Source organism: Lucilia sericata, unplaced genomic scaffold (genome assembly GCF_015586225.1).
Source record: "Lucilia sericata isolate MDLA Ls3-8-SP2 unplaced genomic scaffold, ASM1558622v1 Contig002879F_arrow, whole genome shotgun sequence".
In the NCBI taxonomy this organism is placed as follows: Eukaryota; Metazoa; Arthropoda; class Insecta; order Diptera; family Calliphoridae; genus Lucilia; species Lucilia sericata.
Window position 1 is genome coordinate 14,326 of NW_023996556.1, and position 18,958 is coordinate 33,283.

General features: G+C 32.5%; 1 protein-coding gene across 1 annotated transcript in view; it reads right to left on the bottom strand.

Moving 5' to 3' along the window:
• LOC119614420 overlaps positions 1-18,471 on the bottom strand; it is a gene marked incomplete at its 5' end in the record, with an annotated part of 30,571 nt that extends 12,100 nt beyond the window's left edge. The window contains 11 exon segments of the mRNA XM_037970551.1: positions 494-650; positions 735-884; positions 7,824-7,942; positions 10,498-10,745; positions 10,809-11,333; positions 11,517-11,982; positions 14,561-14,758; positions 15,259-15,515; positions 17,449-17,503; positions 18,251-18,372; positions 18,465-18,471. Coding sequence (XP_037826479.1) covers positions 494-650; positions 735-884; positions 7,824-7,942; positions 10,498-10,745; positions 10,809-11,333; positions 11,517-11,982; positions 14,561-14,758; positions 15,259-15,515; positions 17,449-17,503; positions 18,251-18,372; positions 18,465-18,471 — 2,304 coding nt within the window.
• Between the last annotated feature and the right edge of the window lie 487 nt (positions 18,472-18,958).

An 18,958-nucleotide genomic window follows, 5' to 3' on the forward strand; every position in this document is an offset into this window, starting at 1 on the left:
AATATTTCGAAAAGAAAATTTGGTGATGTGTTAAATACAATAACAAAAAAACAAACATATAACAACAACATAAATCACTTACGTTAGTCATTTCTAAAACTTGTACTTCTTTTTTAATGGGTATAAAACCATAGAGTAATTTTTTTAAATGTATTATAATCCTAAACCGATTGTAAGCAGAATTATTAAATAATTTAAAGAAAAGTAAAAGGAATAGAATGAAAAAATAGAAAATTAAATAAAAATACTTTAAAATTTGTTTAGACTAAAACAACAAATCACAATAACAAATGAACTGTAAACACTACAAGATGTTAAAGTTGAAAAAAAATATGAATTTTTGTAAAAATTTGGTTTTCAATCGAACAATATATTATTTTTAAGAAGATTTTAAGTATGAAATATAAATGTTAAACTTATTATTGATATAACTTTAAATTAAAAATATTGTTTTTAAATATTACTTTTACTTAAAACTATATTAACGACTTACCTTTCGCTTAAAATAGGTTGTGATTGATTTTGATTACGATAGACACTTAAATTTTGATAGAAACCCTGTTCGTTGTTATTGTTGTTATTATTGCTATTTAGATTAGGATTCGTATTGGCCAAACTGTGAGTACTCCGTGATTTTGAATTGGCCATGGCTGGAAATTAAAAAAAATTTAATTTTATTAAAAATATTTTACCAAAATTTAAACAAACAGTTTTGAGCTAAAGAGAAAACTTACAAATAGTACCACTGCCTGTATGATGATGTAGTGCTGGTACGGATTTACTATTGGGTAAATGATTATTTGTTAATATAGGACCACCACTCATACTTTTATTACTATCAGTTCCCATACGTGTTAGATCACGTTCAGACATGCGACGATTACCTGTTTTTTTCAGGGTGTAATTTAGTTTCGTTTTAAATTTTAAAGCATGACACAACGATTTATTGGTAGTTTTGTTGGGTGATAGTTTTTTTTGGGCGCAAAGTGTAGTTATTTTTTTTTAGGTGAATTGCATGTGAAAAATTTTATGAAAAAATGGAGAAAAAAAAAATAATTGTTATTAAAGTTAAATGAGTGCAAAAATTTTAAGATATTTGTTATAAATATTGAATATAATTTATAAAATAAATTAAAGGATTAATGTGCTTAAAGTAACTGAAAAGATATATTCTTAAAAATATATGTAAAACAAGTGCAATTAATAAGGTAAAAATGCAATGTTTTCAAAACTATAGTCTAGTCTATAGTCTAGTCCATAGTCTAGTCTATAGTCTAGTCTACAGTCTAGTCTAAAGTCTAATCTATAGTCTAATCTATAGTATATTCTATAGTTTAGTCTATAGTGTAATCTATAGTCTAATCTATAGTCTAATCTATAGTCTAGTCTATAATCTAATCTATAGTATATTCTATAGTTTAGTCTATAGTATATTCTATAGTTTAGTCTATAGTCTAGTCTATAGTCTAGTCTATAGTCTAGTCTATAGTCTAGTCTATAGTCTAGTCTATAGTCTAGTCTATAGTCTAGTCTATAGTCTAGTCTATAGTCTAGTCTATAGTCTAGTCTATAGTCTAGTCTATAGTCTAGTCTATAGTCTAGTCTATAGTCTAGTCTATAGTCTAGTCTATAGTCTAGTCTATAGTCTAGTCTATAGTCTAGTCTATAGTCTAGTCTATAGTCTAGTCTATAGTCTAGTCTATAGTCTAGTCTATAGTCTAGTCTATAGTCTAGTCTATAGTCTAGTCTATAGTCTAGTCTATAGTCTAGTCTATAGTCTAGTCTATAGTCTAGTCTATAGTCTAGTCTATAGTCTAGTCTATAGTCTAGTCTATAGTTAGTCTAGGTCTATAGTCTAGTCTATAGTATAGTCTATAGTCTAGTCTATAGTCTAGTCTATAGTCTAGTCTATAGTCTAGTCTATAGTCTAGTCTATAGTCTAGTCTATAGTCTAGTCTATAGTCTAGTCTATAGTCTAGTCTATAGTCTAGTCTATAGTCTAGTCTATAGTCTAGTCTATAGTCTAGTCTATAGTCTAGTCTATAGTCTAGTCTATAGTCTAGTCTATAGTCTAGTCTATAGTCTAGTCTATAGTCTAGTCTATAGTCTAGTCTATAGTCTAGTCTATAGTCTAGTCTATAGTCTAGTCTATAGTCTAGTCTATAGTCTAGTCTATAGTCTAGTCTATAGTCTAGTCTATAGTCTAGTCTATAGTCTAGTCTATAGTCTAGTCTATAGTCTAGTCTATAGTCTAGTCTATAGTCTAGTCTATAGTCTAGTCTATAGTCTAGTCTATAGTCTAGTCTATAGTCTAGTCTATAGTCTAGTCTATAGTCTAGTCTATAGTCTAGTCTATAGTCTAGTCTATAGTCTAGTCTATAGTCTAGTCTATAGTCTAGTCTATAGTCTAGTCTATAGTCTAGTCTATAGTCTAGTCTATAGTCTAGTCTATAGTCTAGTCTATAGTCTAGTCTATAGTCTAGTCTATAGTCTAGTCTATAGTCTAGTCTATAGTCTAGTCTATAGTCTAGTCTATAGTCTAGTCTATAGTCTAGTCTATAGTCTAGTCTATAGTCTAGTCTATAGTCTAGTCTATAGTCTAGTCTATAGTCTAGTCTATAGTCTAGTCTATAGTCTAGTCTATAGTCTAGTCTATAGTCTAGTCTATAGTCTAGTCTATAGTCTAGTCTATAGTCTAGTCTATAGTCTAGTCTATAGTGTCGTCTATAGTGTAGTCTATAGTGTAGTCTATAGTGTAGTCTATAGTCTAGTCTATAGTCTAGTCTATAGTCTAGTCTATAGTCTAGTCTATAGTCTAGTCTATAGAGTAGTCTATAGTGTAGTCTATAGTCTAGTCTATAGTCTAGTCTATAGTCTAGTCTATAGTCTAGTCTAGAGTCTAGTCTATAGTCTAGTCTATAGTCTAGTCTTTAGTCTAGTCTTTAGTCTAGTCTATAGTCTACTCTATAGTCTACTCTATAGTCTACTCTATAGTCTACTCTATAGTCTACTCTATAGTCTAGTCTATAGTCTAGTCTACAGTGTAGTCTATAGTCTAGTCTATAGTCTAGTCTATAGTCTAGTATATAGTCTAGTCTATAGTCTAGTCTATAGTCTAGTCTATAGTCTAGTCTATAGTCTAGTCTATAGTCTAGTTTATAGTCTAGTCTATAGTCTAGTCTATAGTCTAGTCTGAAGTCTAGTCTATAGTCTAATCTATAGTCTAATCTATAGTCTAATCTATAGTCTAGTCTATAATCTAATCTATAGTTTAGTCTATAGTTTAGTCTATAGTATAGTCCAGAGTCTAGTCTATAGTCTAGTCTATAGTCCAGTCTATAGTCTAGTCTATAGTCTAGTCTAGTCTATAGTCTAGTCTATAGTCTAGTCTAGTCTATAGTCTAGTCTAGTCTATAGTCTAGTCTATAGTCTAGTTCATAGTCTAGTCTATAGTCTAGTCTATAATCTAATCTATAGTTTAGTCTATAGTCTAGTCTATAGTCTAGTCTATAGTATATTCGATAGTATAATCTATAGTGAAGTCTATAGTCTAGTCTGTAGTAAAGTCTATAGTCTAGTCTGTAGTCTAGTTCATAGTCTAGTCTATAGTCTAGTCCATAATCTAATCTATAGTATATTCTATAGCCTAGTCTATAGTATATTCTATAGTATAATATATAGTGAAGTCTATAGTCTAGTCTGTAGTAAAGTCTATAGTCTAGTCTATAGTCTAGTCTATTATCTAGTATATAGTCTAGTATATAGTCTAGTCTATAGTCTAGTCTATAGTCTAGTCTATAGTCTAGTCTATAGTCTAGTCTATAGTCTAGTCTATAGTCTAGTCTATAGTCTAGTCTATAGTCTAGTCTATAGTCTAGTCTATAGTCTAGTCTATAGTATATTCTATAGTTTAGTCTGTAGTCTAATCTATAGTGAAGTCTATAGTCTAGACTATAGTCTAGTCTATAGTCTAGTCTGTAGTCTAGTCTATAGTCTATAGCCTAGTCTATAGTCTAGTCTATGGTCTAGTCTATAGTCTAGTCTATAGTCTAGTCTATAGTCTAGTCTATAGTCTAGTCTATAGTCTAGTCTATAGTCTAGTCTATAGTCTAGTCTACAGTCTAGTCTATAGTCTAGTCTATAGTCTAGTCTATAGTCTAGTCTATAGTCTAGTCTATAGTCTAGTCTATAGTCTAGTCTATAGTCTAGTCTATAGTCTAGTCTATAGTCTAGTCTATAGTCTAGTCTATAGTCTAGTCTATAGTCTAGTCTATAGTCTAGTCTATAGTCTAGTCTATAGTCTAGTCTATAGTCTAGTCTATAGTCTAGTCTATAGTCTAGTCTATAGTCTAGTCTATAGTCTAGTCTATAGTCTAGTCTATAGTCTAGTTTAGTCTATAGTCTAGGTAATAGTCTACTCTTGATGAAAATTTTATTAAGTATCAATTTTGAAATCTTTCAAAAAACATTTTATCTTAGAAATGGAAAGTAATAAAAAAACAACAACATTGAGAAATCGAAAAAAGTAAAAGGACAACAACTTATTTTCAAAAATACAACATCAAGAGAAACAAAATTAAACAAAAAGCTATTAATTATATAAAAGCAAGCATTTTTCCAAAAAACAACCTCTTAATTATGGGAGCAATATCAACTTGTTTTATTTGCATCAAGCTTAAGTCCGAAATTAGTAACATCATCATCATCAATATCATCCTCATCATAATCTATATTATCATCATCTGTATCATTATCCTTAATCACATCATCATTATAATCATTATGATTTTCGAATTCCAAACAACAATGAGGACATGTTGAAGAACATAAATTTGTTGAATTTGATGTGGTGGAGGAGGATGCTGTTGTCGTCAAAGAATCACTAGAGGCTAAAGATAATAATATTTTACAACTGGGTGGGGTAGTTGCATTAAAGGGTTTATAATTGTTATCTTCCAAACATTGTTGATTATTTGCATGTTGTTGTTGCTGCTGCTGTTTACGTTTTATACTGCGTACAGTTTTGGTCTTGGAACTTAATTTTAAGGTACCACAACGTTGTAAACCTTTGGCTGCACTAGGAGTTTTAGTTGGCTGTTGCATATGATTACATACGGAGGAGGAAGTGGTGCAGGTGTTTAGGGTAGTATTACATTTACAACAGTTATGGGTTTTTATACAGTTAGTTTTAGGTGTTTCTTGTTGTTGTAGGAGTGTGCTGCAGGTTTCCAAGCTACAACAGCTTTTAGTTTCAAAACATTGACAGGGATCACAGTTAACATTTAATTTAGTGCTTAAAGACAATTTACAAGTAGGTGGTGGTGGTGGTAGTGGTGTGGTTGAGGAAGTTTCAATTACAGAATTTGTACATTGTTTAAGGTAATTATCATTATCAGTAACGACGACATTATTGTTATTAATGTTGCTACAATTATTATTAATATTATTATTAAGATTTGTTTTAAAACTAATTCGTTGTTGGGTTTCAATATTAGATGATTGTTGCAGTTGTGGCGTATCTTGTTCATTAGCGATTTTTAAATTAATATCAAAATCTCTTCCTTCCAAACCAAAAATACTCCATTCTTTAAGTTGTTTCAAAATATCTGTTTGTTCGGGTTTAGTTAGTCGAGGTTTTATAGTTTTTGACGTTTTGCTGTCTAACAAATCAGAAGTAGATTTACTGAGTATTTTTTGATTTTGAAATGGTTGTAATTTGAAATCTTTATTTTTGGCAAAAAAATCAGCCATTTCTTTGACTTTACCCTCGCCCAATGATTTTGAAAATTCTGGTAATTCTTCTGAAGTCTCCGCACATAAGAGATTATTTTGCGATAATGATTTGGGTTTTTGTAAGCTAATAGGAACATATTCGTTTGGTATTGGTTGTAAGGGAGTTAAACTTGGTTTACGTTCGTTATTCAGTTTTGAAAATATATTTACATTTTGTGTTTTTACAAAAGAATGGTGCATTTGCGTTGTTGTTGGCGGCGTCTGCTGTTTATTAAATTCACGTTTAATTTGAGAATGATTAAAAAACCTGTTTTGCTGTGGCTGATATTTGTAGATCTGCTGTGTGGCCATTACGCCACCACCCGAAGTTGATCTCATGCTATTTAGCTCTCTTCTGGGTTTTAGGGTGACATCCCTAAAACGTTGCGTTAATAAAGGCATTCGTTCTATGGACTCCGAGGAGGAACGTTGTGAATTTGAATTACTTCCACCAGAATCTGCTTCTGTTGCTATAGTGGGTATACTGCCCGAGGTGGAACGATAGGAATTCAATTCTCTTCTTATTTTCTGTATCAACGACATTTTGCCTTGTTTATCTAGTGAAGTGTTAGAATCATGTTTTAAAGATTCATTCGAATTGTGATTAGATGGGGAGGAGGAGTTGTTGGTGTTGTTACAATATTTACTTAAAGCATCATGTGTATGAAATTTGCGATTTTTTAATATTTCCCCGCAAGATTCTTTACTCGACATATCCTCCAGATCAAAACTAACCGTTTTTCGTTGGGTATTTAAATTTAAGGGCTTTTTATTGCCTATAATGCCGCGATTTAGTTGTGGGAATGGTTCAGAGGGTACATAAGGTTTCTCCTCTTCGGTGGGAGAACCATCATCGATAAAGGGTATTTCCTCTTTATTAGACACCGAAGCTATGCCCTCCTCATTGAGCGGTTGATGAACTTCGGTATAGACAAAATTCGTAAATGATTCTTGTGAATTAGTTTTATTAGCACTCGATTGTTCTCCCGGTTCCATATACTCTTCTATATATATCGAGGGTGGTGGAGTTTGTGTTATATTTGTATTGCTAGCACTTCTCGCCCTTTGCCGAAGCGGACTAAATTGTTCCATGGCCGGTGGCTGCTGTATTGGCATCTCCTGCATGGCGGTTTGATACATCATGCCACCGCCTTGAGGATTTGTCAAATTATGCGTGCTCAACGACACCTCTTTACTCATGTTATACAAACTACTAGCGGAACGTGCTATAGGTCTAGTATCACGATATCTAGGATCTATAGGTATTTGATAACCCATTAGACATCTCTCTTCGAGTAGAGATGATGCCGATAAACGTCGTACAGGCGGTGAAGAAGATGTTGTGGTATACATGCCCGCATACGATTGACGACGACTACGATTTAAACTATCATCGGATATGGAGTTATAATAGCGACTATTTGTATTATGAGAACTGTGCCTTCGTTGTTGATGATGCAGATTTTGCGGAAATTGTAGGGTGTTTTTATCTTCTTTTTAATATTAGTTTTAAAGTTATGTTTATGTATTTAAGTTTTTTTTTTAGTTTAATTTGCAATTAATGGCAGCATGTAGGAAGGAGTATGATAAATTTAATATTTAGTTTAACTAATTAGCAATAAGGTATACTTTTAAATCTAAGTAAATATGTACGTGTTTAAATTAATGATGTTGTAGCTAAGTGTATGTGTAAATTAAAGATATGTGTAGATTTTAATTTTATTAAAAATTTCAAAGGAGTTTTAAGAAAAATTAAATCTCAAAGAATTCTTTTCACTAGATTGGAATTAAAGTTTTTTAAAGAAAACACTTGTTCTTAAATATGCTGGATGGCTATTCATCGAAAGTTTGATTACAAACTGCTTTTAAATATCATTAAATTTGACTTTTCATTCGAATCGAATAAGGTTGAAAGCTGGCTCTAAGAGATTAAATGTATGAAATATTGTATTTCCATTAATTTCATTGCCGATCTTTGAAATTTTCTTCCAACTCCTTGGTTTAACTTAAAATATAAAATAAACTATTGTTTTGTTAAATAATTTACATACCACGTTGTATAACAGGACTGGGTTGTTGTAATAAAGTTGCCAGACCATGGTAGATTGCACCTTGCTTAGCTACTTCCAAGGTAACAACAGGTCCTGTGCGTACCAAGTAATCGGCAGCTCTAAAATATTACAAAAACAAAATCAAATTAAATTAATCAGAACTGTATTATTACTGAACTAGAACTGAACTAGAACTAAACTAGAACTGAACTAGAACTGAACTAGAACTGAACTAGAACTGAACTAGAACTGAACTAGAACTGAACTAGAACTGAAACTAGAACTGAACTAGAACTGAACTAGAACTGAACTAGAACTGAACTAGAACTGAACTAGAACTGAACTAGAACTGAACTAGAACTGAACTAGAACTGAACTAGAACTGAACTAGAACTGAACTAGAACTGAACTAGAACTGAACTAGAACTGAACTAGAACTGAACTAGAACTGAACTAGAACTGAACTAGAACTGAACTAGAACTGAACTAGAACTGAACTAGAATTGAACTAGAACTGAACTAGAACTGAACTTGAACTGAACTTGAACTGAACTTGAACAGAACTAGAAACTGAACTAGAACTGAACTAGAACTGAACTAGAACTGAACTAGAACTGAACTAGAACTGAACTAGAACTGAACTAGAACTGAACTAGAACTGAACTAGAACTGAACTAGAACTGAACTAGAACTGAACTAGAACTGAACTAGAACTGAACTAGAACTGAACTAGAACTGAACTAGAACTGAACTAGAACTGAACTAGAACTGAACTAGAACTGAACTAGAACTGAACTAGAACTGAACTAGAACTGAACTAGAACTGAACTAGAACTGAACTAGAACTGAACTAGAACTGAACTAGAACTGAACTAGAACTGAACTAGAACTGAACTAGAACTGAACTAGAACTGAACTAGAACTGAACTAGAACTGAACTAGAACTGAACTAGAACTGAACTAGAACTGAACTAGAACTGAACTAGAACTTGAACTAGAACTGAACTAGAACTGAACTAGAACTGAACTAGAACTGAACTAGAACTGAACTAGAACTGAACTAGAACTGAACTAGAACTGAACTAGAACTGAACTAGAACTGAACTAGAACTGAACTAGAACTGAACTAGAACTGAACTAGAACTGAACTAGAACTGAACTAGAACTGAACTAGAACTGAACTAGAACTGAACTAGAACTGAACTAGAACTGAACTAGAACTGAACCAGAACTGAACTAGAACTGAACTAGAACTGAACTAGAACTGAACTAGAACTGAACTAGAACTGAACTAGAACTGAACTAGAACTGAACTAGAACTAAACTAGAACTAACTAGAACTGAACTAGAACTGAACTAGAACTGAACTAGAACTAAACTAGAACTGAACTAGAACTGAACTAGAACTGAACTAGAACTGAACTAGAACTGAACTAGAACTGAACTAGAACTGAACTAGAACTGAACTAGAACTGAACTAGAACTGAACTAGAACTGAACTAGAACTGAACTAGAACTGAACTAGAACTGAACTAGAACTGAACTAGAACTGAACTTGAACTGAACTTGAACAGAACTAGAACTGAACTAGAACTAAACTAGAACTGAACTACAACTGAACTAGAACTGAACTAGAACTGAACTAGAACTGAACTAGAACTGAACTAGAACTGAACTAGAAGAACTGAACTAGAACTGAACTAGAACTGAACTAGAACTGAACTAGAACTGAACTAGAACTGAACCAGAACTGAACTAGAACTAGAACTGAACTAGAACTGAACTAGAACTGAACTAGAACTGAACTAGAACTGAACTAGAACTGAACTAGAACTGAACTAGAACTGAACTAGAACTAAACTAGAACTAAACTAGAACTGAACTAGAACTGAACTAGAACTGAACTAGAACTAAACTAGAACTGAACTAGAACTGAACTAGAACTGAACTAGAACTGAACTAGAACTGAACTAGAACTGAACTAGAACTGAACTAGAACTGAACTAGAACTGAACTAGAACTGAACTAGAACTGAACTAGAACTAAACTAGAACTGAACTAGAAATGAACTAGAACTGAACTAGAACTGAACTAGAACTGAACTAGAACTGAACTAGAACTGAACTAGAACTGAACTAGAACTGAACTAGAACTAGAACTGAACTAGAACTGAACTAGAACTGAACTTGAACTGAACTTTAACTGAACTAGAAGTGAACTACAACTGAACTAGAACTGAACTAGAATTGAACTAGAACTGAACTAGAACTGAACTAGAACTGAACTAGAACTGAACTAGAACTGAACTAGAACTGAACCAGAACTGAACTAGAACTGAACTAGAACTGAACTAGAACTGAACTAGAACTGAACTAGAACTGAACTAGAACTGAACTAGAACCGAACTAGAACTGAACTAGAACTGAACTAGAACTGAACTAGAACTGAACTAGAACCGAACTAGAACTGAACTAGAACTGAACTAGAACTGAACTAGAACTGAACTAGAACTGAACTAGAACTGAACTAGAACTGAACTAGAACTGAACTAGAACTGAACTAGAACTGAACTAGAACTGAACTAGAGCTGAACTAGAATTGTGCTAGAACTGAACTAGAACTGAACTATAATTGAACTAGAACTTAGATTCTTCCCATTAATAAAAATACAAACCTTTCTTGTGTTATGCCTATTAAGCTTTGACCATCAACACGCAATAGCTGATCGCCGGCCTGTAAGCGGCCATCTGCATCGGCTGCACCCCCAGGCACTACACTTTTTATATAAATACCCAAACGTTCTTGGCCAGCACCTTTAGCTGCCACTATCGACAAACCCATGCCATTGGAATTTTTATGCAATTTAATAACTTGTACTTCAGGTTGGGGGAGTTTATTGGACATAGCACTTGAAGAACGGGCCTATAAGTGAAAAATTACATAAAAATTTAAATAAAAATCTAACAAAATGTAGCTAAAACTTACATTAAATTGATGCATATATACCGTCCATAGACCAATCGAGGTGGGTTGGGCAGCCAAACGGCACATACCCTGTTGCTGTAAGGGATTAATGAAATCAACTAAACCCGAGGGTATACCACGCACGACATCACAACTGAAGCCGTCATCGGGTAATAATAGGGCCAAGTGTAATTCCGGTGATTCTTCTAAGCGTACTTCACGTCCATCGGCTCGTGTTAGTTCGTCGGCTACCGATTCAGCCATACGTATGGCGGTGTCCACTAGATTACGCGGTATCTTCTCTTGTTGTAGTAAAGCGGCCATTTGCAAAGAGTTCAAACGGAAACAAGAGCAAGCTAGCTGTTGGATTTCCTCCACTGATGTTTTGGGTGCCTGTAGAAATTGGGCACATTGATTAATTTTAGCCAGATGGCAATCCGCTGCTAATTCTAAGCCTTGACGTTCGGCCCACAATTCTAGGAGCTGTAAACGTTCGGTCATAACTTTACCCCATTCGGCGGTGCACATGTGGGAGTTGGCCACAATCTAGAGGGAAAAAATTTTTGTTAAAATTTGTTTTTTTAAGAAAACTAAAGCGAACTAGCGCGTTAACGTTTTTCCTTCGTTAACGCTAATACACCAATCTTTTCTATATATCAAAGAAAACAACTTGAAATTATAAAAAAAAAATAAAAACCCAAAAATCGATCACAAACTTTTCTTGCTCACCGTATTAAAACATATAACATTAATATAATGAAATAATTGCGAAAATAATTGTATGGTTAAGGCAGCATTGACACGACATCTTCTCAACAATGCCATAGCCGAACCCAAAACAGTCAACACAAGACCAGCGGCCGAATCATGATCTATAGTTTCCGATAGAAATTGATTCAACGTTTGCGACAGCTCAACTCTAAAACAGTTAACTAAATTACGAAAGGCAGTCTGTACACTTTCCGCTAGCACTTCTTGTGCCTGCACCGAAAATGCACTAATGTGACGATCTGATTTTAAGAAATGTAAAAATTCCGAAGAATTTGCCATCCAAAAGGCTAGGATACGTGGATCGGCATATTGTTCTTGGACAACGTTGTAAATAAGATTAGCAACATGATGTAAGAATATGGTTAGTTTGTGAGCTCGCTCTGTCGGCTGGAGCTCTGGACGGTAGTGTGTTGAAGCACGATATCTGAAAGGAGAAAGAGAGGATTGTTTTGTAAGGAATATATATATATAATATAAGGAAATTCTTTCACACGGGAACTGTGGTTTGATATCTTATCAAGTTTTGTAAGGGATCATTAAAGTTTCACGATATTCTAAGATCTATTCTAAAAGTTAATTAAGATCCATTTCATCTTGAGTTGTATGTCTTTATATTGACAATTTTGTGCATTTAACATACTTACCTATTCATACCTATCCATCGATATAAAATAGTTTATCTAGTTACAATAAATGGATCACAGATCCAGCAAATACCTTTTTACAATCGACTAAATGAATATTTATGCCAAAGTTAAGAAAATATTAAATCGAATTTCAATAGTTTATTGCCATAACCTTCTTTAATGATCTTTACAGATTGAGTCTTTTCAAAAGCCAAGATTTTTCTAGATCCGTTTTAGTTGGATTCATAAATTTTTATATTAATAAGTATCCAGTTCATAATAAGCTTCATTGCGAAAATTTTGTTCATATTTTTCTCTCTCAAATATTGATCGTTGATCCAGCAAATGCTTTCCGATAAATTCTGAATTTCGCTCTAAGTTCAGAAAACATCACGATACCAATAGTTAATTCTGATTAATGTATACTGGACATATTGGATGTGCCCCATCATATACCGAAAACAGAAATTGTTGATCTCCCAGATAAAGATCGTGGTCAATTGGATCATTGAGCAAACCCCTGCGGATGGCTCTAAACTGGAAGACAAATCTCTACTAGTTTCCAGTCGAAAGTCCGCGCTATTCTGGAATGTGTAAAATGGATTGGATTGAAGACGGCATAGACAATCAGAATACAATAAAACCGTATTGCACTGTAAGAGAGATATAACCGAATACTCTCTCAGTAGTATGCTCAGCATCATATGGGTATCATGCCACTCGGGGATAGTAGGCAATAAAAGACCAAATATACTGGCTATAAAGGGATATGAGCATGATGATGATAACCTGATAAATGGAAAGCATTCGACTTTACGAGAGCCAAATTGAAAATGTGAGCGAGAAGTTACCATACGGCCAATAGGAATAATGGAATGGTGCTTTGAGCACTATGGGGCGTCACTCAGATTGAATATGTCCGAGACTAGTATGATATACAAAATAGGACGAACGGAGGGCACAGTGATATTGTGGAAGTATTTCTGTATCATTAAATCTTAACATTTCGGAAGCGATGTTATTTCAGATATTTAGGAAAATTAATGGACGATAACTCATTTTATAAATCGCTATATAGGTTTTTCTATCAACATTTTACATGAAAAGGAGGGCACTTTTTGACCCATAGATGTTTTTCTTTTTTTTTGATCTGATATAATTTTCATTGAAAATCTTTGCTTCCAGTTATTACATCCCTTAATTATTTTTCATAATAAAGCATTTATCTGGAATATTACCTTGATTCCGATTTATTTAAGCAATTTATTGACGAAAAACTAATTTTCTGAAAGAGGCTTTATATGGGGGATCCGTGTGAACCGATCCCGATAAAATGGGCTGGATAGATTTATGTTTATATAATAATTGTCTGTGATAAATTTCATTGCAATTACAGTGTTAATAAGTGAATTGCGGATATTCAAGTCATTTTCCGAAAGGGGGCTTTGCATGGGGGCTAGGGTCAAATGAAGTCCGATCATTTAGAAATTCGGCACGGTCATCAAGGCTCGTATAAAACTTAGTTGTGCGAACATTTATCGAGATACATTTATATTATAAATAATTATGAGCTCAAAAGCCCTTTTCGGGGGGTTCAGTGAAATAATGGGGCTAGGTGAAATAATGGACCGATTTTAACCATTTTCAATAGGCTTCCTTGGGTCAAAAGAAACATGTATGCCAAATTTCATCAAATTATCTTGAAAATTGCGACCTGTACTTTGATAACAACGTTTACATGGACACACGGACGGTCGGCGGACATCGTTAAATCAACTCAGAAAGTGATTCTGAGTCGATCGGTATACTTAAAGATGGGTATAGTACTAATATTTTAGTGCGTTACAAACATCAGCACAAACGCATAATACCCTTCCCACTATAGTGGTGTAGGGTATAATTATAGGGAAATACATTCAGGACACTGAGTAGTATATTAGGAGGAGCGCACAACTGTCTCGACAGTGGTCGAGATGTATTTTTTCTGTTCTGATATAATTTCATAAAAAATCTTTGCTTCCATTGACGAATAAAATAAACTTTTTTTTTTGCTATATAAAGTTCATCATGAAGTAATTTACGTTTAAAGCTAAAAAAGGGATTAAGAACTGACTCATTAATCGTAGTTAAGGTTGAAAGGAGGATTTCATTCACTTTCATTGAAAATTTAACAAGTCGAGTTTTTTCAAAAGAAAATCTGCTAATTGTAGTTAAGATCGGAACTAATAACTTAATAATTATATATATTTGATTGTTTGTTAATTTTTACAACATTTAAGCAGCTGAGAAAGAAAGCTTTTGCAAAACTTTCGATTAACTTAAAAAAAATAAATATAAAACATGCTCAAGACAAAAGAAAAATGTATAAATTCTTACCTGGCACATAAATATAATGAATATACAGGAGCTAATTTAAAATGTGGAGCATTTACATCCAATTCACTTATAATATGTCTTAGAAATAATTCCTGATGTGTTTCAGGAAATTCTAAAACTGCAGGCAGAATTGGTTCCTGACCTTGTGGTTCGATATGGGCAGCAGCTGAGATTGAAGATGAAGGCATTTTAGGAGATCTATAGGTAAAAATAATAAAATATATAAATTATTTATAAAATCTAAATTACTTTATGTTTTAATAATTTTTACAAAAGGGACTAAAATTTTACAAGACAACACACACAAAATTATAAAAAAATTATGAGATATTATTAAAAATTCAATATAAAATCTTTATGAAATGATTTAATTAAAAAAATTAGCGACAATTTACAAACGAAAAATGTGAGTTTGTTTTAATTAGGACTTAGATTTTTTTTTCAAATGTGTTGTGTGTAAAGTAGTGAAAGCTGTAAGGAGATCTTTTTAAGAAAAAAAAGAGAAATTTAGATATTATTAAAATTTTATTATAAATTAAGTAAAATTGGTTGATTTAGCAGCAGCCTTATTTAAAAACGAATCAAAAAGTTATTTAAGTTGATCTTAAATAGTCCTAATATTGTTTATAAACAAGGCTGCTGTATATATAATTTATCTTTTTAAAATTAATTTATAATTTTAAATTGTTCATAATTACCTTTCTTGACTATTTGAGCCTCCTGATTTTAAACTGGATATTGATTTCGTCTCATTCTCTAGATTACCTTCTAAACTTTGTGTATCGGCTGTATTGCCTCCTCCACCTGCGGTGCCACCACTACTACTTTGAAAATTTCCACCTAATGTTGTATTGGTATGATTATTATGTTCAGAACCATTTGAACGTAATTTACCATCAATTTCCGTTTGATCCGCTGGATTACTGTTATGGGGATCGTATTCACTCTTGTGGGTCTGTGGAAAAGGAGAGTAAAAGATTATTTAATTATTTAATTCTAATGTAAATTATATTCTAAATTTTAGGCTAGTTAATAATCTAGTCTATAGTCTAGTCTAGTCTATAGTCTAGTCTATAGTCTAGTCTATAGTCTAGTCTATAGTCTAGTCTATAGTCTAGTCTATAGTCTAGTCTATAGTCTAGTCTATAGTCTAGTCTATAGTCTAGTCTATAGTCTAGTCTATAGTCTAGTCTATAGTCTAGTCTATAGTCTAGTCTATAGTCTAGTCTATAGTCTAGTCTATAGTCTAGTCTATAGTCTAGTCTATAGTCTAGTCTATAGTCTAGTCTATAGTCTAGTCTATAGTCTAGTCTATAGTCTAGTCTAGTCTAGTCTATAGTTAGTCTATAGTCTAGTCTATAGTCTAGTCTATAGTCTAGTCTAGTCTAGTCTATAGTCTAGTCTATAGTCTAGTCTATAGTCTAGTCTATAGTCTAGTCTATAGTCTAGTCTATAGTCTAGTCTATAGTCTAGTCTATAGTCTAGTCTATAGTCTAGTCTATAGTCTAGTCTATAGTCTAGTCTATAGTCTAGTCTAGTATAGTCTAGTAGTCTATAGTCTAGTCTATAGTCTAGTCTATAGTCTAGTCTATAGTCTAGTCTATAGTCTAGTCTATAGTCTAGTCTATAGTCTAGTCTATAGTCTAGTCTATAGTCTAGTCTATAGTCTAGTCATAATCTAGTCTATAGTCTAGTCTATAGTCTAGTCTATAGTCTAGTCTATAGTCTAGTCTATAGTCTAGTCTATAGTCTAGTCTATAGTCTAGTCTATAGTCTAGTCTATAGTCTAGTCTATAGTCTAGTCTATAGTCTTGTCTATAGTCTAGTCTATAGTCTAGTCTATAGTCTAGTCTATAGTCTAGTCTATAGTCTAGTCTAGTCTATAGTCTAGTCTATAGTCTAGTCTATAGCCTAGTCTACAGCCTAGTCTACAGCCTAGTCTATAGTCTAGTCTATATTCTAGTCTATAGTCAAGTCTATAGTCTAGTCTATAGTCTAGTCTATAGTCTATTCTATAGTCTAGTCTATAGTCTATCTCTGTAGTCTATTCTATAGTCTAGTCTATAGTCTAGTCTATAGTCTAGTCTATAGTCTAGTCTATAGTCTAGTCTATAGTCTAGTCTATAGTCTAGTCTATAGTCTAGTCTATAGTCTAGTCTATAGTCTAGTCTATAGTCTAGTCTATAGTCTAGTCTATAGTCTAGTCTATAGTCTAGTCTATAGTCTAGTCTATAGTCTAGTCTATAGTCTAGTCTATAGTCTAGTCTACAGTCTAGTCTATAGTCTAGTCTATAGTCTAGTCTATAGTCTAGTCTATAGTCTAGTCTATAGTCTAGTCTATAGTCTAGTCTATAGTCTAGTCTATAGTCTAGTCTATAGCCTAGTCTATAGCCTAGTCTATAGCCTAGTCTATAGCCTGGTCTATAGTCTAGTCTATATTCTAGTCTATAGTCAAGTCTATAGTCAAGTCTATAGTCTAGTCTATAGTCTAGTCTATAGTCTAGTCTATAGTCTATTCTATAGTCTATTCTATAGTCTAGTCTATAGTCTAGTTTATAGTCTAGTCTATAGTCTAGTCTAGTCTATAGTCTAGTCTATAGTCTAGTCTATAGTCTAGTCTATAGTCTAGTCTATAGTCTAGTCTATAGTCTAGTCTATAGTCTAGTCTATAGTCTAGTCTATAGTCTAGTCTATAGTCTAGTCTTTAGTCTAGTCTATAGTCTAGTCTATAGTCTAGTCTATAGTCTAGTCTATAGTCTAGTCTATAGTCTAGTCTATAGTCTAGTCTATAGTCTAGTCTATAGTCTAGTCTATAGTCTAGTCTATAGTCTAGTCTATAGTCTAGTCTAATCCAAATTCCTTTAATATAAAATTTTATAAAAACTTACCGAACTTAGGGCTCCATCCTCATCATTCCATGAACCGGGTGAAGTTGGTGAACGACTGTATTTGTATTTAAAATATTCAGCAAGTTGTTGTTGTAGTTTTTTCGGTTTGAAAACCAATCGTAGAATTTTTTGTTGTTTAGATGTGTATGTGTATGTGTGTGTGAGATTTGTAGTGAGTTTGTGTTAATTTTTTATTTCAATTCCGGGGAGGTTTTATATGGGTAAGTGTATGTTTGTTTATGTAGTTTTTTTTTGTTTGTATGTGTGTTTATTTTTTTGGTTTTAGGTTGGTTTGTGTGTTGTCGTATGAGGTGCAGTTTTTTTTTATTATTTTTTCAATATTTTTAAAAATTTATTAACAAAACAAATAAACAACATAAAAATGTTTTTGGATTTTTTTATGCAACAGAAAATACAACATAAAATGAAAAGAATGTTAAAAAAATATGAATGAGTAAATAAATTAATAAGAATAACACAAGCGTAAATGGTAATTGAAAACATAAACAATTGTAAGAAAAAAAGCTTTAAAAAAATTGTAATATTTTCTTTCGAAATTGCAATTTGAAATTTTAAGCTCAAGAAGCGCAGTTTTGGTATAAATTTAATTTCCTGACTTTTTTTTAAAGCTTTTTCTTATCAATTGTCTTTCATTTATTAAATATATATTACAACATAAAATTTTATAAAAAAAATTATATGGAACAAACAGATTTTTATCAAGCAAACATTTAGATTTTTACACAAATTTTTCTTCACACAAATCAAAACTTTGATTTGTTTTTAAAATAACGACACTTACCTTTCATAGAGGCACGCTGAATCCAATTGTGACTGTGACAAGGCCAAATTATAACGGCCATCGGTTGGTGAATCGACAAAGCGATATGATGCCACACGACCAAACATAACAACCGAACCGTTCTATATAAGGAAACATAAAAAAATAAATAAAAATTTAAGTTTTATTTTTTAATTAATTATATAATTTAATTGAAAATTTTAATAATAATTACATTATTTAATTAAAATTTAAATGTTGGGGTGAAAAAAAAACTGAACCAAATTTAAACGACCGCAATTTATTGAAATTTGTTTATATATATTGAATGTGGAACACACACGTCTAACATTGACTAATTTTAAAAATCAACTAAAAACAAGGGGCGTCTGCTCTAATGAACGCCTTCATCTCGTCATTCTTTTCAGAATTTTTTTAATTCACATTTATTTTGTTGTTCTTTTGTTGTTGTTGCTGGTAATTTTTATTATTATTTGGTTTTGGGAGAGCAATATTTAAATTTTTTAAATTAAAAGTAAAATATTGCGATGGGCAAACGGTGGTTAGAGTGGTACACTATTGTAGTTTAATTGGGGAATTAATGATAATTTCAGAGTAAGATTCCTCTATCATAACAGGAACAGATATAGAACTGTACTAGAACTGTACTAGAACTGAAGTAAACTAGAACTTAACTAGACTATATACTAGAACTGAACTAGAAATGAA